General features: G+C 43.3%; 1 protein-coding gene across 3 annotated transcripts in view; it reads left to right on the top strand.

Moving 5' to 3' along the window:
• The window catches only part of PPP2R3A (protein phosphatase 2 regulatory subunit B''alpha), a 61,406-nt gene that overhangs the window by 22,304 nt on the left and 13,216 nt on the right, over positions 1-25,886 (top strand). For all 3 annotated transcript variants that reach the window (XM_054206633.1, XM_054206632.1, XM_054206631.1), the window contains 8 exons: positions 7,889-8,149; positions 10,434-10,537; positions 13,259-13,361; positions 15,232-15,306; positions 20,780-20,866; positions 23,166-23,322; positions 25,013-25,061; positions 25,655-25,744. In XM_054206633.1, the coding sequence (XP_054062608.1) occupies positions 7,889-8,149; positions 10,434-10,537; positions 13,259-13,361; positions 15,232-15,306; positions 20,780-20,866; positions 23,166-23,322; positions 25,013-25,061; positions 25,655-25,744 (926 nt within the window). The remainder of the gene's footprint in view (positions 1-7,888; positions 8,150-10,433; positions 10,538-13,258; positions 13,362-15,231; positions 15,307-20,779; positions 20,867-23,165; positions 23,323-25,012; positions 25,062-25,654; positions 25,745-25,886) is intronic.

The raw sequence follows: 25,886 nt of genomic DNA, 5'->3' as shown, positions 1-25,886 counted from the left end.
GCAGAGTTAAAATGTCTTTGTAAACAAGGGGAAAAAATTAACAGCAAGGGCAGTGATTTAATAGGGAGAAATAGTGTTAAGACTATTAAAACTTTTCTGTGTTTTTTGTAAGAAAAACCCTCTTTGTGTATGTGATTGCTCTGAATGTTTCTTGTTGCATGTGGAACAACCACAACATTCTGCTGTATTTAGTTGGTTGTGTTCTCTACTGTACGAATTTGTGCACAGACCAGCCTACCTGGCTTTGACAGAGAGAGAATAGGATCATAGGATCATTTAGCTTGGAAAAGGCCCTTAAGATCATGGACATGTAGCCAAAGAAAGGGTAAATCCCAGCTGCTGCCCTCGCTTTCTGGGACAATTGGTAAAAGATTGGAGTAGTTTATGCTAGGACACCAAATGGGCAGGTAGCCACGCCGGATTTACAGGGGGTCACAATATGCTGAAATCAGCCCATTTTGAGCTTCATCTATATTTAAATAATCAGTGACTCAGTGAGGAAGTTAAAAAGTTGAAATTATGAGCGGTGCAGCTGTTTCCTAAGAAACAGCTATTAAAATTGTTCCAGAGTATATTGTAGCGCATTTTGTTCTCATGATTTCTGGTGACAGGCTAAAGTACATCTATGAGGTTAATCTCTGGAACATGGTTTTTCACTCCCTAGAGGAGAATTGCATGAAGTAATGATGTGTAGTAATAGCTTGGGTGGGGACCACAAGCAATTTAGAAGAGACTAATAAGAACCACGCAGCACAGCTAAGTTCACTCTCCAGAGTTAGTCTGATCACCTAAGGACACAATTGGGGTATGGTTTGCAGGGAGAGATAAGATCTCCTAGTAGACCAGCTGGAAACATTGACAAGCCTTTGGTGCATGAGCCCTCTGCCTGGTCTGCAGTAGGAGCAGCGACCTTCACCACTAAATGCATCGAGAATAACTGCTCTGGTGCTGCAGATCCAAGGCAAGTGAATCTCTCCTATGAAGACAGGCTGAGAGAGTTGGGGGTGTTACACCTGGAGAAGAGGAGGCTCCGGGGAGACCTTAGAGCCCCTTCCAGTCCCTATAGGAGATATGGGGAGGGACTCTTTATGAGGGAGTGGAGCGATGAGGGGGGAATGCTTTTAAACTGAAAGAGGGGAGATTTAGATTTCTTCTCAGGGAGAAGAGATTTCTTCTCAGGAAGAAATTCTTTGCTGTGAGGGTGGTGAGCCCCTGGCCCAGGTTGCCCAGAGAAGCTGTGGCTGCCCCATCCCTGGAGGTGTTCAAGGCCAGGTTGGAGGGGGCTTGGAGCAACCTGGGCTGGTGGGAGGTGTCCCTGCCCCAGGCAGGGGGCGGGAACTGGATGATCTTTAAGGTCCCTTCCAACCTAAACCAGTCTGTGATTCCAATGCAGTGGGCAAGTGCAGATGAAAAAAAAAGATAGTCTTACTTCCTCTTCTCTTTCTTTCACTACTTTTCCCCTCTTGCTACCCCCTCACCGTGTGTCACCCTGTCTTGCACTGGGCCCCACGGGCCTTTCTGTGAGCTGCCTTAACTCGTAACACAGTAGACTATCATCCAGCAACAAAGCTAAGTCTGTTTTCTGCCTTTCCAAGTGGGTTAAATCGTTTCACAGAAGGGTCTGGCAAGCTCTGGAGCTGGCACTTGGTGTGCAGTGACAAGGTACGTTTGGGAGTGGAGGACAGAGATGGGAGCACTTGGCAGCAGCGAGATGCTAATTTTTGTAGGGTTATATCTTGTGGCTTGGGTGTGTTAGTGTGAGATGAGAGCAGAGGTAGTTGGACTCACTAAGTACAGAAAAAGCGCTAGCAGGAGGAAAGGTAATAAGGTGATGATAGGGAGCAGAGAGATGAGTATAGGTAGTTTGTGGAACATGTAGACGTTGGCCAGAAAGGCAAGAGAGAAGGTTTTTTGTAAAACCCACATCTCTTAAGAGCTGTAAATTTCAGTTCTTGTGCTCATCTTTTGCAGGACTTTCATGGAAGGATCAGAGAGCCTCCCAGAGCAGCACTGGTAGGAAGGGAGGTAGGGAGGTCTCTAATCCAGCATCTCACTTGTAGGAAGACTGTTCCTAAGAGTAGGTCTCACCAGAGCTGTCTTTCTCCAAGTCTTGAAAACTCCCCAAATATACGGATGCATCCCGCATCATTCCAGTGACCTCTTGCAGGCTTTTCTACCCTCCGTTAAATTCATCCTCCTGCTGTCCTGCCTAACCCTCACAAGCTGCAGTTTATTGCTGTTTCCCCTCTTACACCATGTACCACTACAGAGTTTGGCTCCACTATCTCTGTAACCATGCTTCAAGTAGCTGTAGGCTGCCGTTAGCCCATCCCTTAGTTTCCTCTTTGCCTGGCTGAACAGGCCCAGCCCCTCAGTCTCTCCTGACACGTGCTCCTGACCCCGGCTATCTGATTTGCCTTCTGTAGATCTGTCCAGTCTCTCCCCATCCCTTTTGAAGGCCCAAAATTGGTTGCAGTAATCCTGATGCAGCCTCACTAGTGTCAGGCACAGGAGATAATAATAACTTCCCCTGTTCTCCTGGCCCTACTCCTAATGCCGTCTAGTACATCGTTTGCCTTATTTGTAATTAGACAATGCTGCAGGCTCATGTTGAGCCTGGTGCACACCATCTCCCCCACATCCTCTTCAGCAGGGCTGTTGCTCAGCCAGCGGATTCCCAACCTCAGCCCATGCTTGGGGTTGCTGTGAGCAGATAGAGAACTTGGCATCTTTTCTTATGGAAGTAGTTGAATAGTTTGTCACTTTGTCTCATGCCTGAGGTTCTGCCTTTCATCATGCCAGCCTTCCCCCTAGGTAAGTGTCATCTGCAAATCAGGACAGATGAGAATTGCTGTGGGGCATCTGTAAGGAGTAGGGGTTTATGCCCACTGTTGCCCTTCTGTCTGAATTGATCTGGATGCACACTGGTTATTTTCTTCATGGAGTTTTCAGGGAAGAATTTGGAGCATGGGCTGAAGTATATCAGTTGTGGGAAGGACCTATAGGCACATTTGTCAGTGGAGGCGTGCAAAGTCTGTGTTTTCAAAACTCAACTGGATAAGGCAATGAGGAACGTGATCTAGCCTTAGAGTGAGCCCTGTGTCCGTTCCCACCTGAGTCCTTTTGTGATTCTGTGTTGCTTGGATAGAGTTTATTTTCATGTGTGTTTTGCTATGATTGGACTTTGCTTCTGCTGGTGAGTTTACGATTTATAGTAGAAAAGATTCTCTCCAGAAATCCATTTTCTCATAGTCTCTCTGTGCTGTTGAGAGCCACGTGCAGATGAACCTCTGCCGTTCTTAGTCCCCTTGGAGATGGGTAAAAAAGAGGCAGCGGAAAGATACAATGATGGGAAGGGGCTTCAGGGAAGGAAAGGAAGAGAAAGTCTTGGGCAAAGGATAGAAATCAGAACTGATAATCTCTGAGGATGGCTTGTGTCCAGTTACCATCACACTCCAGTAAGACAGGAACTGTAAAAAATGGAAGGAGACATTAAGTCAGCACTGTGGACTGCGAGAAACCAGGCTGAGTCACTGTACCCTAGAAAAGAGGATTACAGAATCCCATTTGGAAAAAAACAAGAAACTGGTAAACTTATTATCTAGGCTCCCATTGGAGATTGGGGCCAGGAGGAAGGAGTAGAAAGTATTTGAGCACTTGACGTGATACTGCTTCCTTCCATGGAGTTTTCTGCTGGGACTGGCAAGTCCCTGACGGACAGGCCTGGATAACAGAGGTTTAGTCGCTGTGTTTTGTTTGTGTAGCTACAATGAGGCTGTAGTTCTCTCTGGTTTATTTATAATGCAGTTGTCACTAGTCTGTCCATAAATAAATTGTATGACTGGCAAAGGGTGATATAGTGGAGAGGCAGATTTTAGTTAAGGTAAATTACACTATGCTATAGAGCAGTATTTTAAAATGGGCCTTAATCTCACCTGCCACTTTAGCAAAAAAAAAAAATAAAAAAAAATCTGTTAGCTATTGGGAACAAGCTAAAAGATTTATTATAGTATTTGTAGTATCTTTTTAGCTGTCCTTTCTGAAAGTGCATGTTGCTGTTGGAGAAATATGTTCCACTAAGCAAATGGCATTTAAGGTTAACTTTTTGCAACAAGAAACTGGTTTTTTTCCAAGGAATTCCCACAGAAATTCCACTCATATCACTTTATTTTTTCACAAGTAGTTGTAATTAATTCCCTGCTGTCTCCATAGTGGTTGACATCTGGTTATACCCATCCCAGAGTATTAGGTTGCAAGATTGTTGTAGGAAACAGGATCCTGCTTGTTGTTTTCTCTTTGTGTTGTTGTAGAGAGCTCGTTTCTTATGTGAGAAGGAAGAAGACAAAGTTCAAAAATTTTATTTCTATTCCTGAAGTAAAATCTTCTGAAAAGAAGCCACCCATGAGCAGTGCTTCCACCGTGTTTGCCTTGGACTGAGCAGGAGTTAGTGATTCAGTCTTACTGGGAAGGTCAGCTGCAAACCCGTGTCTCAGCTGGCTCCCTGCTTTGAAGCTCAGCAGCATTCCTCCTATTTCTCCTATGGATGTCTAACCTTCTGGCTTGTGTTGTGGTTGTGGATCAGGAAATTAATGTAGATTCTGGGGTCCTGACCTGTGGTTTGTATGAGCTGGTGCCAAACGTTACTGACTTTGCAGTACTTGGAGGAAAATGAGTTGCTCTGCTTTTCAGAAGGTGGAGGCCAGGGCAAAGTGAATGAGTTGTGTTACAGGAAGATCGGTTTGAGCCTTGTGCCACATCAGGATGTATGTGGTATGCAGAAGAGGAGGAAAATGGCACAGTACTGTGGTGGTGGTCTACTTTGGGGGTGCCTCTTTGCCTTCCAAGAAAAAAAACAATCCAATTCTATCATCCTTTTGTAGTGTAAGGGGATATTTTTTAAAGTGAAGACTTAGTGCCCTTTGAGAGGCACTAACTTCCTTTTGGTTTGTGGACCTTTTTGTTAAATTTGAGTCATCTTTTCTAGTTCCTCACAGTCCTGACAGCTAGGAGTGCATGCGTGCATTGAAGAGATTAAGGAGCAATAGACCTGTTTCAGAGAAGTGGGTTTTCAAGACAAACTGATGTTAAGTCCTATTATAGAAGTCAAGTGACTGGAGTTGGCACCTCATTGTCTGTTCCAGCTTTGCATTGTTTGTATGAATATGGTGCTGTGAGAGACCAGCAGGGATTTCCCCTCTGCTGTAATCCAGAAAGTGAAAGCTGCTGAGTAGAGTTGGGTCATGGCTAGAAAAGTCACTAGCTAGGCGGGGCAGATGGGGTGGGAGGCAGATTGTAGAGGCCCTCCAAGCCAAATTACTAGTTTGACTTAAGCACAAAGGTCCATTTCACTAACCAGCTATTTCCCAATCAGTTGAAGGCTTCTTGAGAAGACCTGCCTCAGGGCCCTCTATTCACCTGTCTTGCTTAGCCTCCCTTACTGAAGCAAGCGGCCATGGGTGGATCTTCATGTGCCTCTAACATGCAGCAGTGGCCACGTGCTCCCTTCCCAGCCACATTCAGCCTGTCTGGGTTTCATTGTTGTTAGTCAACTGAGTAAAGAGCAAAAGGAAACCAGGAGAAGGGTTGTCTTCTATTAACCCATTGAGCTGCTGCTCCTAAAGTGAGTGACCAACTTACCCTCCAGCTTAACCCCTGCCACCATTTCAGGTCCCCTACCTGCATTGTCATACTGTGGGACAGAGTAACCAAGGCTGATGCTTACTCTGTCCCACAGCCGTCTTCAGCCCCAGTAACATTTTGAGCCTCAGACCCTTTGACTATCTTTCCTGGCCCACTTTGAGCTCCAGCATCATTTGGGGTAGGACACAAAGATGTGCAGTATGTGTGAGAGTCAGAAAAGTCAAGGAAGGGAGGAAGAACAGATGGTAATTGGGCTTGTTCTTCAAAGGTTGAGAGCTATCTTGGTAACCATACTGACTCTGAATACTAGTACTGATACATTCAGAAAACTTGAAGGTTGAAAGTGGTCTTCAGTTGTTCCTGTGTTGCGAGATGCAGGAGAGGAGGATTTAAGTGAACCCAAGCTCCAGATTAATGTGTTCCGTGCAGAGCAGTTACAGTACAAAAGTATGCTTGGGCTGGCGTGTGTGTGCAAGCACATGTGTTCTTGCTTCTGAGATGGGACAGTGTTTGGAAGAAGGAAGAGGTTCCTCGCCATTTAAAGAGAGAGCAGTGAAGTAGAGGAGTGAAGAGGAAGAAAGTCCTTCTATCTCTCATTTTACAGGTCTCTGAAGAATGAGTTATAAAATATTCTAAAATGCAGAAAAAACGGGGCTTAAGGAAGCTTTTACAATTCTCACTTCATCTTCCTGAGAGCAAACCAATGGCAAGTTGGAGTATCCAGTATGCGTTAAGAAAAAAGCTCCAAGTTTCTCAAAAATAATAAGGCAAAGCATTTAGTCAGTTCATCATATACATTCTTCTGTATTTAGTGAACTCGGACTTGGCTGCTTTATCCTAAAACCATTTTGTTTTGAAATAGAATAAACAAAGTGAAAGTTGCAGCTGTATTTACTTGACTGTTGCCTTATTAGCCTCTTATCACATATGTTGTTATATTAATATAACTCTTGCATTCAAACCATTGTGCAATAGGCGAGTCTGTCGCCTTTTCCCAAGAAAGTGTGTATTCATGGGGGAGCAGGGAATTCGTCATCCTTTGGCACTCTATCATCTGAATTCTGCTGCTTATACTGTAACTACTTTTCAGTTTTTTTAGAAACATTTTAAAACATTTTAAAAAAATATTCCCGCCTGTGTCTGAAAAATTACCTATTTTAGGATCTCATTATGTACTGAAATACAAATCCTGCCTTTTATGAAATATATTGATGTATGACTAGAGGTAGAAGATTCCAGAAGTCCGTTAGAAAGGTGATCTAGTGGGGATGACCATATCAGCCGTATGTTTATTACAGACAGGAGAGGAGTGTTGGGATGGTAGAGCTAATGAAAAAAGAGATGGTAGGCACGGGAGAAAAGACCACCTTCAAACAGGCGTGCAGAAGGCCTGGTTTCAATTTCCAGTTTTCTCCTTATTTTTCAGCAAATGATGTAGGTGCTGATTCAGTGAAACATTTGGGTGCTTCACCTGCAAAAGGACTCTTCCAACTGGCGTTGTAAACAGACCAGAGCCTTTGTATTTTGCACCGACTCTGTGTGCTGTATCATGTGGGTGCCTAATGACAAACTGTCCTGGCTGCTTGTAATTCCTAAGGGCTAAATTGACATTAAAAAATCAAAAATTCAATCAAAATTGTCTTGGACCGCTCAAGTTGGGCATAGAATAAGAGGCTGCTTGAAATTTAGAAGACAGTCTTGCAAGTCTTTCCTTAATTGATCTGTGAAGCGGTACTTTGGCAGAGCAAATGATGTTCCCAAGGGATGGAAAATGTCGATGTTATGAATGTAAGTTTGCTCACACTTGGGGCAAGACGTTTGTGTGAGTGGGTGTTCTGGTTCTAAGGGGAGATGCTAAAGATCTGGTTTTGATGCTTTGCTCTTTATGGGGCAGAATGCCAACACCATGACCAACATGAGACGAAGTAGCGTTGTCCTTGTTCTATGGTGTTGCAGAATTGCAGGGTGAGTTCTTTTCTGGTTCAATAGTGTATCATAATCCACAGCTACATATATAAAGTGCACAGAAACTGCATAAAAGCAGATGTGATGTATCCTAAATTTGGAATGTTTGATATTGCAGAAAAATTTTAATTGGCTACTTAAGACATGCATTTTTATCACTGTGCTGTAATTTAATTGATGGTGGGCTTTAATTTTTCTTCCTAATCACCGGGATCACAAACTATTTTCTCTTGCTCGGAAAGCCATGCTGTTAAAAAATATTTGTTATTCATTATATTTGCAGGTTCAAAGTAAACAAGAGAAGAAACCTGGAACTTCATCCCCAGTCCCTTTGAACTCCGCGGTTAACCCTTGCACTCTTCTGCCTGTGAATAAAGCCACCAGCAGTACCCCTTTGTCCATAAACATTCCACGTTTCTACTTCCCTAAAGGACTTCCAAATGTCTGCACTAATCATGAAGAGATCATTGCCAGGATTGAAGAAGCCTTTACAGAGTTTGAAGACGAGAAAGCAAACGTCTGTGAAATGGGGAAAATTGCTAAGGTAACCATTCTCTAGGTTTTTTGGTTTTTGGAGAGAAAGACTGAAACTAAAACTAATCAAGTATTCACAGCTGTTCTCTTTTTTAGTGAAAAAAGAACAAATATCCTTTTGCTCTGAGTGTTTTTGTTTAGATTAAGAAAATAATAAACAAAGATGAGCTTGGTTTGCTGTTTGTCACGTGATGTGTATGCTCTTTCTTGCTTTGATTTGCGAAATGCTTCTTTTGGATTTCTTACCAAGTATAAATTGTATTTTTTGGTTTGCTCTTCCTGCATAGTTACGCTCAGAAGATAGCAGGAACTTAGTCTGGCTTCAGGTAGTGCCAGCTGCCTTCTTTGTGGTTAGCGGTCCCTCTAAGCTGGACGTGCTCTATGTAGACTGTTGCAGTATTGCTTGAGAAAGCAGTTTCCAGCCTACGCCTCCTTGGACATAGAGGAGGGAAATGCTTAGTCAACCCTCAGCCACTGAGATGTGTACGTTCAATAGCCGTAATGCAGGTGTCAGCAGGCTTGGAGTTGTTACGGTCTGCTAATGAGTTCCTGGCTTCAGGGAACAAAACACAGCACTCATGTGGGAGCACGCCGCAGATGGGTGGTTCTGTTTTCCTCTCCTTCAACCATGGTTTTTCAGTAATGCTGATCTAAAACTAGCAGTTGTCAGACGCATCTCATATGTTCAGCTTGCCCTGAACGCGACTTTGGCACTGCAGATTGAGCAATGATGTTGTGGCCAAGAGGAGCACTTGTTTTCCAAGAAGGAAGATTTTTCTGAAAGGAGAGACAGGTTGGTTTTTTGCTTGTTTGTTTTTAGAGAAATTGGCATTATTTGTAAACCATCTTCTGAAACATAAACAGAAAAACTTCTTTGCTTGGCCAAAAAAAAAAGGTTTGAAACTGATTTTATGACAAGACAGGCAACTGCGTGTGGCCTGTCATGTTCAAACTGGGAAAAGCAGGAGCGTGATATAGAAGAGACCTCTGCCTTTCTGTCTGGTCTCTGCATCTGTCTCTACATGGATGTGCTCCGCACCATTTAGCTGTTTTAAGGCTTTCTTCTGTTCTGTGGGATTATTTGTAACGGTGCCAGCTTTGGGGCTCTGAAATAAATGTGAGAGAATCATCTACACAAAGAAAACAGCAGAAAGTAAATGTCATTCTTTCCTCAGAGTAGCTGTAGAAGTACAGTCTCCCTGTAGAAGTACGGTCCCCCGACACAGGGATGGCTAAGTCTGAAAGCAGTTCTTATGCTGACTGGGGTTCCCAAAGAAACCTGCACGCCCAGACAAAACATTGAGAATGGGCTTGCAGGATAGTCTTGCTTAATAGAAGAGGTGAAAGAGGCCTTGTGGGGAAAACAGAAGTGATGCCTCAGCTACTTCTTAAAAATGTTCTTCTTTCCATTTGGTGTGATATCCGTCTTACCTGTGCCTGGCCTGAATCAGCTGCACTCCCTCCCAGGCCTGTGCTTTGCAGATGTTTTGGTACCTTGGCTGGAGTCATGAAGGTGGCTGGAATGATCTTTGTAGTAAAAAGGTGGTTTCTTGAAGGTGTCAGCAGCTGAATATTTGAAGCTGTTTCCCAGCCTGCCATTCTGAGGTGTTATAAAGTAGAAAATGCGTGAGCTTTCACTGATTGCCATTCTGAAAGCTAGCAGCCTCTGCAGAGGCTAGTTAAAAAGCTGTTCAGGGGGTCCTTTTGCTGGAATTGGTCTCCATTTGTGCTTTCATTTTTTGTTATCCTGCTGTGATCCAGCAGTGTTGGGAAAATGGGCTGCTTTATGTGGAAGGCACTGCACGGAAAACTACAGGATGGGAATCATTTCACCTTCAGGCATTTAATCATTAATTGTCTATAATTAGAATTGAAGTTCCCTTGCTGTCAGTGAGAAGTCAGGCCATGTAGAGAATGGGTCGTCTGTTTCGAAGGTAGGTCACGAGGTAGCTGGTTTGATGAGTGGTCTCTTCTGGAAGGAGATGCCTTTCTCTTTCCACTTCACTTTGCAGGGAGTCTTGCTAACCAGCTCAGTCAAAAACAGAGCTTAAGAGATTGATAGTCTTTGATCTTTTTCCTGGCCTGACAGGCCGTATATCTCGGCTATTTGAAAAGTCATATGACAGAATAGGAAGTTATTGGTGGATTTTGAACCTTGCCATACAGTAGATAGCTTTTTGACTAATCTGTGTGCCGTTACCACTTTATTTCCCTTATGTAAAAGTCCCGATGGTGAACTCGATGTGTAAACAGGCGGGCTCCTCTTGTGACTGCCTTTGTATTCCTCATTACAGATATGTGGCTGCCCACTCTACTGGAAAGCACCTATGTTCAATGCTTCAGGAGGAGAAAAGACGGGATGTGTATCTGTACACTCTTTTGTATCTATGTGGAGAAAGTGAGTATAGCAAATGCAAAATTCTCTTTCTGGAAAAACAGAACAGTCTACCATAGAAGCCTTTCTTTTCTGTTCTTTTTTTTTTTTTTTTTTTTCCTCCTTCTACCAGAATTTTAAATCATTGTCCCTTATTTAGAAGAAAATAAATGGCTTAAAAATCTCAATCAGCTTGGGTTTTCTTCCCTAAAACTCCCTGAAGACTTGTTTCCATGCTGTATCAACAAACTTTGAAGCAATTCTATAGATGATGAGGCTTTTTGGTCTGGTTGGCATATAAAATATATTAATGTGCTCCCTAGAAATATGCCAGCCTTGCATGAGATGGCTGATAGATGTCAGTGGATGTATTGGGATATATTTATCTGAGGCCTTATTGCTGCTACACCAGTGTACTGACTGAGTGCCTTTTGGGAATGGGGAGAGGAGGCGTGTGATGATGTTACAGGACAGGAAGGTGGAATGTAAAATAAGGAAACATCATACAAGTGGATACTCAAGGAGCTTTAGTGGTGGTTGCCTTCCTCAAGCATGCTGTACAATAAGTCTGTGGGGTTTGACAGCCACTTCCACATACCATTGTCAAGGCTTCTTTTTGAGAGCTCTGGAGATACCGTGCTTGGAGTCAGAGGTGTGAGATGGAACAGACTTGCTCTCTTGCCTAGTCTTTTTCCCTCCAGGGTGATTCAGGCTTTAGTCTACTTTGGGAAACACCTGAACAATGTCTCCATCTCATATCCAGGGAGAGTTCTAACTTTTGACTTAATGGTTGCTCTTCAGATTCTTAAAGTAGCCTTTAACCTCGAGTTCCCAAAGTATTTCCTGCGATAATATTGTCAAAACAGCTTCTAGTTACCCTGGCAAAATTGCAAAAATGTTAGGGGGTGACTGTGTCAGTAAGTTTTCCTTGACACAGACAACATTTTTTCCTTCCTTAGGTTCCTCCAATTACTGCTAATTAATCCCTCATGTATGATACCACATATTTTCACTCCTCTGACTTTCACATCCTTTAGATATTTACAGACTGTGGTCATGCCCCTCTTCTGTATTCTTTTAACCACACCATTTCCAAGCCAAGTTTTGTATGCTTTTCTCACTTTAATTGCTCTTTTAGAAAGATTTCTCTCTCCCGCCCCCCCCCCTTCCTCTTCCCCTCTGACAGTAACAAAATTTGTTCTGTAAACGTGATAGACAGAAATAAATGTAGTGTTCCTGGTAAAGGTAGACTACAGTTATCTGAACACAGCCATAATTTTCAAATAGTTATCTTTAATTGCTGAAGCCTATTTTTAAGCATCTTACTAGCTGACCTGACTTTTCTAAGTGCTTAGTGCTCGCTGAGCTCATTTGAAGTCAGTAGGAGTTGCTGGGTATAGCATACTTCTGAAAATCAGGTCTTTTAGTTTGCTCCTAAAACATGGCTTTAGAATTCACAGAATTTATCTTTATGTGCCTGACTTTTTTTTTTTTTTTTGCTAAAACATTAGCACCTTTTCTGCAGTTGGTTTAGAATGTATCTGTTAATTGACAGCGTGATATGAGTGTGCAGCTAACAGGATTGCTTGTCAGCCACTAAATCCTTTTTTTTTTTTTTCTTTTTCCCCCCCTTTTTTTTTTCTTTTTTCCTGGGAGACTTGTTTTTAAAAAAAAAAAAAAAAAAAAAAAAAACAAAAAAAACAACAAAACTTTTTTTTGTAAAGTCTGCTTTTGGTAAAGAGTGATGAGTCCAGAATTAGCAGAGAGCCAGTTACAGTGTGATCTCTGCAGGAAAACTACAGGTGTTTCAGTACTATGTTTCAATATAAGTTCATACACTTTCAAGAGAGGAAGGGTTAAATAATCTCTCATAGTAAATAATTAACAACGCATTTGTATTTTCACAGTTATTAAAGAATAGAGGGTAATTTTCTGAGTGATTTATTGATTCCCTTATACTATACGAACAGTTTAGTGTTTCATATATCCAAATACTCTCTTCTGTTACAGGTATTCAGTAGTGATTTGGTAAATGTCATGGAGTTTCTGTTTTTATGAGTAGTTCCGTCTGGAGTGAATTAAGTAATTGTGATACCTTTTACCAGGTATTAGAAGAAAGCGGAGACAAGAATCAGTGTCAGATGCAAACCGTCAACCTAAGGAATGAATTTACATGCTTCTCTGAATCCTCAGTCCTACTAATTTTTTCGTTGGGCTGTTCTTCAGTACACAGCAGCCAGCTGTGCCAGAAGTAACAAGGGATGCTCTTTTCCTTTCTGGAGAGTGATTTGTTTCTGGTTGAAAATTTAGTCATTGTAGTTTGGCAATATCCTCAAATATTGAAATATAGTAAAGGAATAAATTGGAGAGCGTGTCTTGTATGGCATCCCATTGGGTTGGTCCTCTTGACTTCAAATGAGATGAGTGAGCATGCAGCATTGTGAAAAGTCAGGTTACTTATACTGCGGCTGCTGTGGAATCAAAGTAAGAGTAGGCTTCAATAAGAAACCTTGTTTACCGCAGCAATATTAACATGAAAAAAAAAGCTCCGCTGGGTACAAGTATCTTGGTGCTGCTGAAAGGTATTGAAGAAAATGGGCGCTGGTAGTCTGAGGCCAACTTTGCATAATTCACAGTGTAGATGTACTGTGTAACATGTGATAAGGCACTTCATAGTCCAGCTGTAGTTTGTGACTGTTCTGTGAGGCACAAAGTGGTTGGAGTAACTCTTCCTCTCTCTTGTAGAATCCTACGTAACTGCCATGATGATGCGTCCAGATTCACGTACCTTTTAGCGAAGCCGAGCTGTGACTACCTGGAACAGGAAGACTTCATCCCGCTGCTTCAGGTACCTGCAACAGCTCAACAGCGAACGGGGAGAGAGCTATGTTTATTTTGTAACTTCTTTATTTTCATGTCTTTAAATGTTTACCAAGGATACACAGACCTTTGATTTGAAGAGCACCTGGGTGGGGTTTATTTTGGAGTGAAATAGAAATAAGCATTTTAAGTGGACTATTTTGCATAAGTGCCAACCATCTGTATACCTTGCTAAAGTCGCTGAGGATTGTCAAAGCTTTATTTAGTCTCTTGCCTCTTGTTAGGATTCATATTTATCAGTGCCTGGGTAACCAGGCTGAAATTTACCCCATTTCTCTAGGTGGGTATTGGGAAAAATGCATGGTGCTGTTGCACAACATAAAAGCTTATTAGAAAAGTTGTAAAAGTTGCTTGACAAGACAATTATAATTGAATTTGTCTAGCAAGACTACCAGATCATGTGGAAATCTTTGCAAAAAACTTTGCGGTTCCAGTTATTCTGTATGTGCCTCTAAACCTGCTAGTGCACAAGTTTCGCTGCTCCTCCCCCCCCCCCCCCCCCCCCCCCAATACTCAGGCTAAATCTGTGCATGCTGATTTCATTGCTTTCTTTTTCGTTTATTCACATGTGATATTTTTAACAAAGCAAAGTATCACATTCTTCAATTACTTGTGGCCATTTAGGCAGGCTCTAGACAGACTTAGGGTTTCTTTAGGGTTTCTCTATAAATCAGGTCCATCTGCTCCTCTGATCATCTGTTGACACTGTTTCCCAGCTTTTCCGCATATCTCTAGATTTCTCACAGCGTATTGCCCTCTATGCAAAACCTCTATGGAGGTGCTTTGTTGGGGAAAGATTTTTGTGTCTGCACTGGATGTTTCTGTGTCTCAAACAAAACCGGGATTGTGGTGGATAAATTTCCTTTTCCTCTTTTCTCCACTGGGCACACTGCCTTTCCCGGTTGATAGCAGCTCTGCCTTTTATCTACTTGGTGCAATCAAAGGCATGTACAATCTTGTTTGTCAGTCAACCAGAGACTAGCAATGTTACACCATATTACACCATCATATTAGACGTCAAGTTAGACTGGCCAAAATCCGGTCGTGTCACACCCCTAATGGTACTGTGTCTGCTCTATCCCTTTGTCATATGGTACAGACAAAGCAAATCTTTGAATGCTTCTTTGTTTTTTTTCTTAATGGAGGAGGAGTCAGACATGTAGAAATTACAAAAACGTTGATTCATACAGGATCTGAGCTGATTCATTCAAGATCTGAGCAGTTTCTCCATGGTTTTGGTCATGCATTTCTTGGCAGATTGGCATCGTAACCTAGTGTTTGGCTTGCAAAAAGCTGATCTTGAGAAAGAGGCATCTCCACAGGTAGTTCAAGTAAATTTTGGAAAAACACCGATCATATCTGTGTACATTCTGAGGCTTACAAGAGCTTTTGTGTTGTGGAGGACATAAAAGGCAACTTTCTCAACCTTTCAAGGAATGTTTATTTCTGACACCTAGCTCTAATAAATGTTAATATCTTCAATGAATGGAGGAAAAAAAATGTTCTTGGAGAGGAGATAGTTGCATGGTCAACTAACTAATTTTTTGTCTCATTCAATGAAAATGAGTTTTCATCTACTCACTAACTTTCTTCCTTTGTTTTTCTGTCCTTAAGTAAATCAAAATGGCCCAACAGGTGCGTATTGCCCAGAAAATGTATTCTACTTATACTTCTGGAAGGCTCACTTTATAGATAAAAAGATGTCATTTCAGTTTTATTGTTAATGCTGCAAATACACTTTGAGAAGTAAGCACAAGTATCGGTTTGTAAACCAAGTAACTTATAAACATTAAAAGGAGAAGAAAATCTATTTCACTTTATTTGGTCCTGTCTTGCAGGATGTGGTGGAAACGCATCCTGGGCTGACGTTCCTGAAGGATGCTCCGGAGTTCCATTCCCGGTATATTACGACGGTAGGCTGGCTCCTTTGATCTCCTGTGACATCGCTTACCAACCCTCCCTTTATGAATCGTCACTGTTCCCATCAGCAAATCCTTCAGTTATTTCAAAAAATAGGTGTTTTTAATATTACTGGCAGTGAGTTATTTTAATAACTACTTCCAAAGGAAAAATGAATCTGCCTGTATGTACAAGAGGTTATTCAAAAGGTTAATAATGATTCTTTCTGGTCTTAAGCAAATATATAAAATCACAATATTTTTGGCCTTTAATCCTGATGAAGGAAAATGAGAGGTCCTTCTTTGGTCTTTGAGAGCTGCTAAGTCACCCTAATTCTGCTGGGCTGCTGAGACATGGAAAGCCATATGTTTGAAGATTTCTGTCACTTAAGCATGGAAAATCTGTGGTCGTTCCATGGTACAAAGCATCCATTGCACACAGGGGTCTCCTGTCCAATTCTCCTGCCTCTTGCTCTTGCCGGAAAGCCTATCTAGTCTTTCTGAGTTGCTGAGCTTCTGTGACTTGTGTTTGTTACTGGGTTTTGTTCTGTAGCTTTGTTCCAACTTTGCAATCAGCAGTTAGACTGGTGCTTTATCTCATAAGTTTGTACTTTTTTTTAAGCCTCTAGCTTGTCTCGTGTTGGGTATGAATCTGCGTAGAAGGTATAAACGTTACAATGCTTTATCTCTGCAGCGGTAACAAATCCAAATAATGACAGACCTGATGGAAGCTGTATCCCAATAGAGCTCAAGGGCTTAGAGTTTCTCCTGTTTGCTTGCCAGGGTCTGCATGGGGGCCAGCTGCACCACATCATGGCAGCTGGGAGATTACTGGCAGACACAGGCTGGTTCCTTTCCTGCAAGGAGCAGATGGCAGAAAGACACTGTTGCTCTGAGCAAAACCGGAACTGTCACACTAATGTTTTATGAAAATCTATAGTGGGAATCAATTTTAAATGTTTAGGTGCACTTGAACGTGACAGTGAACATCAGTGTGTTACCAGCATATTTAGTCCCCATGGAGCAAAACAAGAGATACCTACTCTGGCCAGTTACTATGCTTAAGGTATAACAGTGGCCACGGAATTATGGAGGCACATGAATGGGTGAGTGTGGGAGGTGCCCGTGGCACATGTATCCTGGTATTTTGTGTCTAAAGTACATGGAGAGGTAAGAGCTGAAAGACTGAAGGTCACTCTAGCATCAGTTTCTGACTGCAGTATCAACCAGTTGTTCTTTGCCAGTGAGCAGGTCAAGATACAGTGTGTGGTTGTCCTGATGCTGGCTGTTGGATCGTGGCAAAGGCAGTTCTGTGCATCTGCCTTTCCAGGTTCCTCCGCTCAAGTCATATGCTGTTCCTGTATTTTTCAGGGTCTAAATGAGGGAATAAAGGCAAGAAACAAATATCCTTGTAGAGTAATTCCCCAAATGATCACCCTCGGTGTCCTGAAGCAACAATTGCTGCACTTCCTGCACTTCATCGGGGTGCAGTGCGTGTTCTGGTCTGAGCAACCAGCTGTGTGAAGCAGAGGTTCCACTTCAAGATAGTGGAAGTGCAGGCTGCTACGAAAAAGGGCAATACCTTTTCCTTCCTCTCTCCTTTTCCACACCTTCCCTGTGCCTGCGTGACCACCATAAAGCAGTCGCAGGACCAGACCCTTCATGAGTACGTGAAGCTCCTCCGTGCTTTTTTGATTCTGCTTATGTCTCCACCATGCTTTCCTACTTCATGCTCAGCCTTTAGGCACCGTTACTCACAATACTCTGACAGAGGTGGCTTTCTAGGCTTGCTCCCAGGCAGCCAGGAAACAGTGGTGCTTGTGGCTGAGGCGATTGATGCATAGCGTCGAATCTCACAAAGCTGTGACATCCTCACACTGGCAGGACCATGCTCTTCTGGGTGTCTGTGTTGACAGACAGATTCCTTCTGAGCTCAGCGTGTTTGGCCTTGGCCAGATCACTGAGTTGGAGAAGAGTCAAGACCTCAGGAGACAGACAGAGCGTTGGGCCAGGTTGTTCCCATCTGGAGTGGCAGTACTTGGCCCACTGCAGCAGTGGCTCTCCTCTCTGATACCAGGAGTTCTGATTTCTCACATCTCCTTTCGCAGACAGTTTGGCACTTCTCTCTTTAATGTTACAAAATTCAGTATTTCCACCAGGAGGTAATGAAGGAAACAGCTTTGTCCTTGGATTTTGAAACTACTTGGATCCTTTTGATCCCTTCAAGGTAGAGTGCCTTATACCTACTTACAGTGACAGAATGCTGTATTTGCTGCCAGTGCAAGAATCACATTTTATTTTTGTGTTACAGATGAGGGCCGTAAGGAGAGACTGGCTTATGTGTTCGTTGCTGGATACAGCATCACTTGGTTGAAATCACCTGGAGATGAGCTAAAAGTCTAGTATGGGTAAGATGTGTATGCACATTTCAGGGGGTTTCTTTTTTGCTACCTCTTCACCTTTTAGAGGTGCCTTTTGGATGCAATAGGCTGTAATTTAATCTGTATTAGTATCTGCAAGCTGTTGTATTAAATGACTTGTGTTTCTTTCAACAGAGACTGACTTCCGAAGGTGGTGAAGACAATGCAGAATATCATGTGGCATTTATTGTAAAAGCTTTTAAAATATGACTTCTCCCAGAATGTTCAAACAAGGCTCCGAGTGAGCACTGCATGCTGTTGTTGAAAAGCTGAGTCAATTAAAAACATCTTGGCAAAATACATTGCTTGTTGAAAAATGCTTCAGCTTATGCAGTATTACCAAAGTGAATGTGTAAGGGGAAGATGGCCTACGGGGTTTAATAAAGCTTTGTGTGTGTTTCCAGAAGTGGTATTGCTTTTGTTCTTCCATGGGAACATTGGGGAAGGGTCTAGAACTGACCCATCAATGGTTTGGGTCCTGGAGGTAGATTACATGAGGATAATGGGCAAATAGGAAGGGGCTTCCCCTTCCACAGGCTTATGTCCTGAATTCGGAATAAATAATCTTCCGTGCTGGGAAAAATGAAGCCAGTTACGGCTTTCAGTAAGGCACAACTGACAAGAATGCTGCAAATCCTCTCAGGCTGTGTTCTAGGATGTTTCCCAAATGCTTTTTTTGACAGCTTGGTTTTCACAACCTGGAAAAGAGAGAGGGAAGTATTGACATTTTATACTGATATATACACTATGTACTATCCATTGAAACTGGACCATTATTGGAATAATAAAGCCTGCAGGGAGTGACTGGACATGGTAACAGATGAAAAGAGATGCCGTTTTACCTCTGAATGCCTTATTTTTACAGCTAGGTGAGGAGAGAGCAGATGGAACATCTTTATCAATGTGGTCTGATAGAGAATGGTTTCTTGCATGTCACAAACAAGGGGATATTTTGTTGTCTTTTATTACCCTGCAGGCAGAGGAAAAGATGATGATTGCTGGTTAGGGGTCCTTTTTCTGATTCTTGGGATTGTTATTTTTGAGTCCTTGGAACGGTGTGAAAACCCTGTATCTTTAAGAATTGCTACAGAGTTGACAGGTGGGATAATGGGTTATGTATGAGGTGAGACTGACTTCAATCTCTGAGCTGTTGTGCAATCTGGAAGCAAAAGCCAGACGAAGTCCAAAAATAGTTCAGAATGGCAGTGGCTGACAGAGGCATTAACGAAGAAACAAACATACGGCTTTTTCATTGTGCTTAAGACCAGAGAAAATCATTGTGATTACCTAGTCTGACCTCTTGCGTTCCATAGGCCATAGAACATTGCTCAGCAATTGCTACAGTTAGGACAGATTTGTTGTTTGGTTGGTTTTAATGGAATTAACATCCAACTTTAGAAAGGACATCCGTCTTTCAGCAGTGGAATTGACACCTGGCTTTAGAAGGACATCCATCTTTGAAGTCTCGGTAAAGAGCCTGCAGTGTTCCTTTGGGGGTTGTCCCTGTGGTTAATCAATGTCAGTGCAAAAGAAGCGCACTCTTATCTGTCTGAATTAGGCTGACTTCAGCTTCTAGTTATATATTTCATGAGAGATGAAAAAAGTCCTCCTGCTGTCCTGCATGGCCCCATGTAGGCTTTTAAGGACCAGGATAGCTACCAATAGGTGTTGTGTTCACCAAAATAGAATATATTAGCTACCTCTCTTCAGAATACAATTTGAGTCCTCAAATCATTCTTGGTGCTCTCAAAATTATTTGTGCTCAGCATTTTGTCAGCATTTATGGTCTCACTAATCTGCGTGTTCCAAAGCAGACTCGGCGATCTCATACTTGCTTCCAGACTTGTTCTGGACAAGAACCAGCGCTTGTGTGACTGAGTCAAAGCATGGCCCTTAAATGGTGATTGCCCACTCGAAGCTACTTCCAGCTAAGCAACAAATCTACCCCATTTAAATTGTTAACCGGATTACAGAATCACAGAATGGTTCGGGTTGGAAGGGACCTTAAAGATCATCTAGTTCCAACCCTGCTGCCCTGGATTGATCCCTGTAATGTCCACATTGTTGTGTTAAGTTAATTTTCATGTTGGAATAGCATGCGCTATTAAGGTTTACAAAAATTCTAGGATAATATATCAGCATGGTGTCAGAGACATCAAAGGTTTGTATTATGTTTGGTCGACAAGAATTATATTCCATAGATTTCAGTGCTGATAATCAAATTAATTATATTTCTAATTTATCTTGTTGAAGATGTTTGTTGTTTCCTCTGTTAAGTTTATTCGTGCACGTGCTTGATCACACACTTGCATTTTCCCCACTTTGTAATGATATTTGACAAGTTAAACAGCAGTGGCCTGCGAACAGTTCAGTTTGCTTTTTAGGTCCTTGGGAGTGTGCTCCTGCAGTGAACGATTTCTGTGGGGTTCTCACCAGTCTGTGCGTTCCCCCCACGCTTTTTACTCACTTTCACCAGAGGCAGATCAGTAAAGAAAGCAAATGAGGTTAACACCTACCTAAGATGAATGCAGGCAGATAACTTCTACTGCTTACTTTCACTGGGGCCACCCAGAGAATGAGGCATCGTTACAGACACAGTAGGTCAGACATCAGTTGTGGCTTTCATTTACATGTCCCGTTTCCTCTTCAAAAGTCCTGATTTTTTTTTTTTTATTTTATTTTTTCTGATGCAGAACGCTATTTCAAGTGAGGTCCATGCAAGCTACAGTGCCTAAAACCTGAAAAACACAGTTTCAAAGTGATTCGTTGGCACTTTGAATGCGTTCCCTGACATAAATAATGCATCTGCATGCTCAAAGTTGTGAATGAAGAGCAGTGAAATTATTTGCAGAGTGGAAATGGATAATACCGTTTCAGAAACTGTCGTGTTACTTTCAGATTGCACTGTGAGTTAAGGATAGTAGTATCTACAAAAAAGATCACAAAACAGTTTTTGAAAAGAAGTCCCCTTGGGATGAGTGAATAAACAAAATAAAGTTACTGCTTTTAAACTCCCAAACTGGTATATTTCAGGAGTTGATTTCAAGAGCACTGTTCCTGTGTTGCAGGTTATACAGAGAATATTCTACACAGTCAATCGATCCTGGTCGGGGAAGATCACTTTAACAGAGCTGAGGAAAAGCAACTTCTTGCAAGTATGTTGGTTTCTGCCTGAACAAGACACCCATGCCTCATGCCTTTGTTCCTGTGGCTGTATACTGTATAGCAAGGGAGGCCAAATGCTCGGTGCCAGGAGAGTGCTGGAGCTAGTGGAGGAGTTGTGTCTGAGTTGAGAGAAGAGCAGGGCCTGGAGCAGCCAGGAGTGCACTGACAGAAGGTGAGGGGTGACTGTCCACCCACTGCTCTGAAGCTGCATCAGGCAGATTGGCTCTTGGCTCCTTATCTAGCCAAAGAGGAAGGGCAGCAAGACGCAGCAGTGCACCTATGTTAAGTGGCTCGGTGAGCAGCCAAGAATAGCCGCAGGATTGCCTACGATATGGGGTGGGTAGGACGGCCAATTTCCTGACTCCCAAGCGGCACTCAGCCCACTGACGGTTGGTCAGGCGTGCTGTGCTGTGTGATTGCCAGACCGTGCATCTCAGGAGCTGATTTCCACTTCTGCAGTAGACTTCTTCAGAAAGGTTAATGAATGAAGCTTAAGCCTTGATACAATCCCTGCAACGTGTCCTTATGATTTCAAGATCTGGATCTCTGTACTCTGTATGCTTTGCCCAGAAGAGCACCAGGTTAAAACTGTCTTTGGCTGCTCAACTCCAGACCAACCTAAAAAGCCAGTCTTTAGGCTGAAAGGTTAAGGACTCAGCTAAAGCAGTGAGACTTCCCTACTGCATCCTGGTCTCCCTTCCAGATGTAGTGTGCTGTCTTCCTCAAAAGCCTCAAGCATGAGTTCATGCTCTTCCTCCTTTCAGACATCTTCTGTCCCTCCCATCACATCAGCTAATGAAAAAATCAGTGTTCTTGGATTGCCTCATGCCAGTCCATGCCCTCTGATCCCAGTTCCTCCCAAACCTCTGTTGTAAACAAATCCTCACAACTTATCCTGCATCTTTATTCACTCATTTTCTCCCTTTATACACACTTCCCCTTTTTCTCCTTGCATATCTGCTCTGCCTTTCATCTCCTGCAGCAGGGAAGTTCAGCTCTGGGACCATAATTTTGCTTGGGCAGCTCTTTGCTGTATGTTTAAATGGCATATTTTGGCATGAGCTATAAAAGAAAAAAATTCGTTATTTAAAAACCTCCACAAGTGATTATCATCTGCAAAGAAATGGGAAAGACCCACAAAGAATCTGAAGAGGCTAGCAAGTGATTGGTCAGAGGTTTTTAGACTTGGGTGTCAGCAAGTCAGAATGGTGGAGGTCTGGCAGTGCCATCCTGTTGTCCCTGCTTGAGATGTGACTGAACCTGGTGGATAGCAGGATGTGAGAATTTTGTTGAGACTCAGTTGGGTTCCTTGGGTGTGGAAATGCATCTGTGTTTATGGTTGTGGAGAGAAGGGCCACTAAGCCTGCCTGCCTAGAGACGCAACTGCCTGGGATTACTCTAAGGCTGTGTTTCGCCTCCTCCCTTCTGAGAGGCTGCGAGGGCAGGGGAGTACAGGCCTCATCGAGTCTGTTAGCTTTTTCCCATTCCTGCAGCCACAGTCTATTGGTCTGGAAAGGCTGTCTGCTGTCCCGTGGCCTCAGCACCAGGCAAGCAGGGAGGTGGCACTGGTAAACATGCAGTACCCTCCTGTTGGTGGGAAGGCTGAGTGGAGGGAAGGACAGAGGTAGGTGTGAAGTGGGAATGAAGCAAGGACATAGTCACTAAATGTTTTGTAACAAGAGGTTAACAGATGTCATGGTTGGAAATCTGTCTAAGCCCTCACAGTTAAACGAGACTAATTCCTGTCAGTGACAGCCCAGGAATACCAGTGTGATTGGTTTGATTTGCTGGGATCCATCCCTCCTTCCCCAGTCCAGGCGTGAGTCTGGAGTAAGACTTGATTTTTCCCCTTGGGAGCCAGGTAAGGATGTGTCATGCATAAAGATAGATTTCAGTTCCTGTGGAAGGCTGTGGACTTGCTATTGTAGATGGCTCTAAGAGTCTCTGGTGCAGGTCAGAAATGTTTCACAAATGACAGATCCCAGCTGAGACAGCAGTTGTGTTCTTGTTTCTCTGCCTCGCTCTTCACTATAGCTGAAAATTAACAGGAATTGTTCACAGGAGTAGCAGAAATATTGTGCATACATACGCTAACCAGGATAGCCAAGTCACATGCTCTTTAAGTGCCTGTTGAGGAATGCAGCAACAAAACGTACAGGGGAGGGAGGCTGCGTTTTGGATTAGCTCTCAGAGTTGTGTTCACCCAGCTTCCACGGGGGCTGGAGGACTTGAGCTGCTGAGCTGCCTTTTTGTCTAGTTTAACTTCCCACTTTATTTGTAATCTTTCAGACTCTTGCTCTCTTGGAAGAAGAGGATGACATAAATCAGATCACAGATTATTTCTCCTATGAGCACTTCTATGTTATATACTGTAAATTCTGGGAGCTGGACACTGACCATGATCTTTACATCAGCCAGAAGGATCTGGCTAGGTACAGCGATCAAGGTATGCTGCCGGAAGCTGCAGTGGGACAATGGGGATTGATGAAAATAGAAAGTTCTCACTGAAGAGTAAAGCCTAGCTTTAATTTGGTTAATTTGATGCCTTAAAAAAAAAAAAAAAAAAAAAGCTGTTGAGCTTCTCGTTCACTAACACCCCCAAGTGTTGGTGAATCCACAAAGGGCTAGAAAATCCAAAGTTCTGTATGCGTTGGCTAGATGGAGGCACTCAGGTCAGCTGTTTTTCTGATTATCCCTGTTCTGAGAGCATGATGTGCCCCTGTGCGTACCTGTTAGGACTCATGATGTAATGTCTTGGACAAGAGCTTGAGCTATTGATGAGCATGTTTAATCCTGAAGACAAAACCTTCTTGGATTCTTCCATGTGGTTGCTGCACTTTTTGGGAAAGTAGGTCTGGGGCAGAGAATCAGATTTGGGGAAATGGGATGTTTGGACGCAACGTGTGACTGGAGGTGGCAGGAAAGGTGAAGTGTGTGGTAAGGTGTTGTAATGTGTAGGGCTACAGGGATCTGGAGGTGTCACAAGTTGTCAGGCATTGCTGGAGCTCTGGGGATGGGGACAACATTTTGTGGGAGCCAAGATCCTGAAGGGCTAAAGTAAGTAAGAAAGAAGGAAAGGGATGACAATGCCGTAAGTGTGTGTGTGTCAATGGTGTAGCCCATGAGTGCAGGTGCTTATGGGAAGGCCGTGGAGGTTCTGGGTGAGTGTGGCAGTCACAGGGCTCAGGGGCATTGATAATCAGGCTGGATGGGGTGAGCATGGAGGAGTGCCTGACTTGGGATAGATGATAATGGAACACTTGGTCCCTGCTGGGAGGCTGGAGTGTGGGGATGGAGTATTTGTTGCACAGGAGGCTTGAGAGCACTGGGTGCTGGGGAGCCAAAGATAGAAGGGGTGCTGTGGGTGAAGGGGAGAAGCAGTGGTGCAGCAGCCCATCAGCATTATGCCAGGGGGATTTGAGGGGTGGTGCAGGTTGGGTCTGCCTGGCTGGTGTGTTGGAAGGGTGCCACGACTGCAGAAGTGATGGAGAACATGTAGAAGGAGCTAAGGTGGGGGTCTAAGGGAAGCATGTCATCAGTCTGGGAGGCTGAGGTCAGCGTGCAAGACTGGTACTTGCTGCTTGGCTGGTGTGTTGCTGCCATAACAATCTATACCACACATGTCCTGGCTGGCAAAGCCCTCTCACTCACCTAAAACGATGCTTGTTTTTCATTGTCCTTCCCTGTGGTAGGATTGCCACTTGCCACAGAGCTCGTGCTCCTCTAAGTAGTGTTTTGTAGGGATTTGATGCGTGATTTTTGCTTGATAACAACTTCTTTTGCAATATCCATTGAAATGGTCTCCTCCTATCAGCAGGATTTGCTTATGTGGCAAATCCTACTGCAGCAAAGTAAGAGTAACACTGCCCATGTCCAAGAATGCAGATAACACACTGTTGCCATATTTGTGGGGAAATACGGTGTTTGGGAGGATACAAAGGCAGACGCACTGTGAGAATCATCTTTGTTTTTTACAAAATGCTGCTGAACAGAGACCAGTGAGGTAGTTAGGCAATGTAGACAGAGCATTCTTCTAGCAATGGGAAATGGCTTTGTGTGGATTCAGCATAAACAACTAATTGTAATTATTCCTGTGACCTGTAGCTTCATTTTCTCCGTGTTTTCTTTGTTTCCAGCTTTATCAAACAGGATTATTGAGCGAATATTCAGCGGCGCCGTGGTGAGGTGAGGAATAGCATACTGATTGGAGATAGGAGTGAAGGGAATTTCTGTCAGGCTGGTTAGAAATGCAAGATACTCTCAAAAATCCCCACTGATCAGAATGGTTTCCAACGTGGTTCTCCAGTTGGAGCTGACTGAAAACAGAGTGAGACTTCTGGGTATCTTAAGAAAACAAATTAAAAAATCCCATAGGATGACCACCTATAGACCTCAACGTAGAATAAGCTGGGCATAGCTGGAGGAGACATGCAGGCACTTGGTGTTTGTGCCCCGCAGTGGCCCAGGGATAGCTGGGGAGCAACGCCTTAAAGCATCTGAAAAGTAAAACAGCCTAGCAGTTGCTGTGGGAGGGGATGTGGTAGATGAGCCTCAGCCCTGCAGCGACAGCAAGGCAGCAACTCCTGTGCCTGGGGGGAAGCACAGGAGGACTGGTGCTGCAGGGTGTGCGGAGTACAGACTAAGTGGGTGACAATACCCCATTTTCTCTCACCAATGATTTGGGGCTTTTGAAAAATACGTTTGATAACATTCTGAGTATTTAGGAGCCTGGTGATTTGGTTTTGTTTTTTTTTTTTTTCCTCTTGTGTGTCTTCCAGAGGCAATGAAGTTCAAAAGGAAGGCCGCATGAGTTATGCTGATTTTGTGTGGCTCCTGATTTCAGAGGAAGACAAAAGGAGTGCTACAAGGTCTAAGTGATTTCTGTGTCTTAGTAAAAGTATTAAGATGAGCAGATAAGGTTATAGAAACTTCTGTGACCTACCGCTTTCTACAGGAGACAGCAGCTTGGGTTCCAGTGATTATTAGGAAGAAAGCAACTTATTGTCAACG

This window comes from Rissa tridactyla, chromosome 6, assembly GCF_028500815.1.
Source record: "Rissa tridactyla isolate bRisTri1 chromosome 6, bRisTri1.patW.cur.20221130, whole genome shotgun sequence".
NCBI lineage: Eukaryota > Metazoa > Chordata > Aves > Charadriiformes > Laridae > Rissa > Rissa tridactyla.
This window is presented reverse-complemented; position numbering and strand designations above follow the sequence as displayed.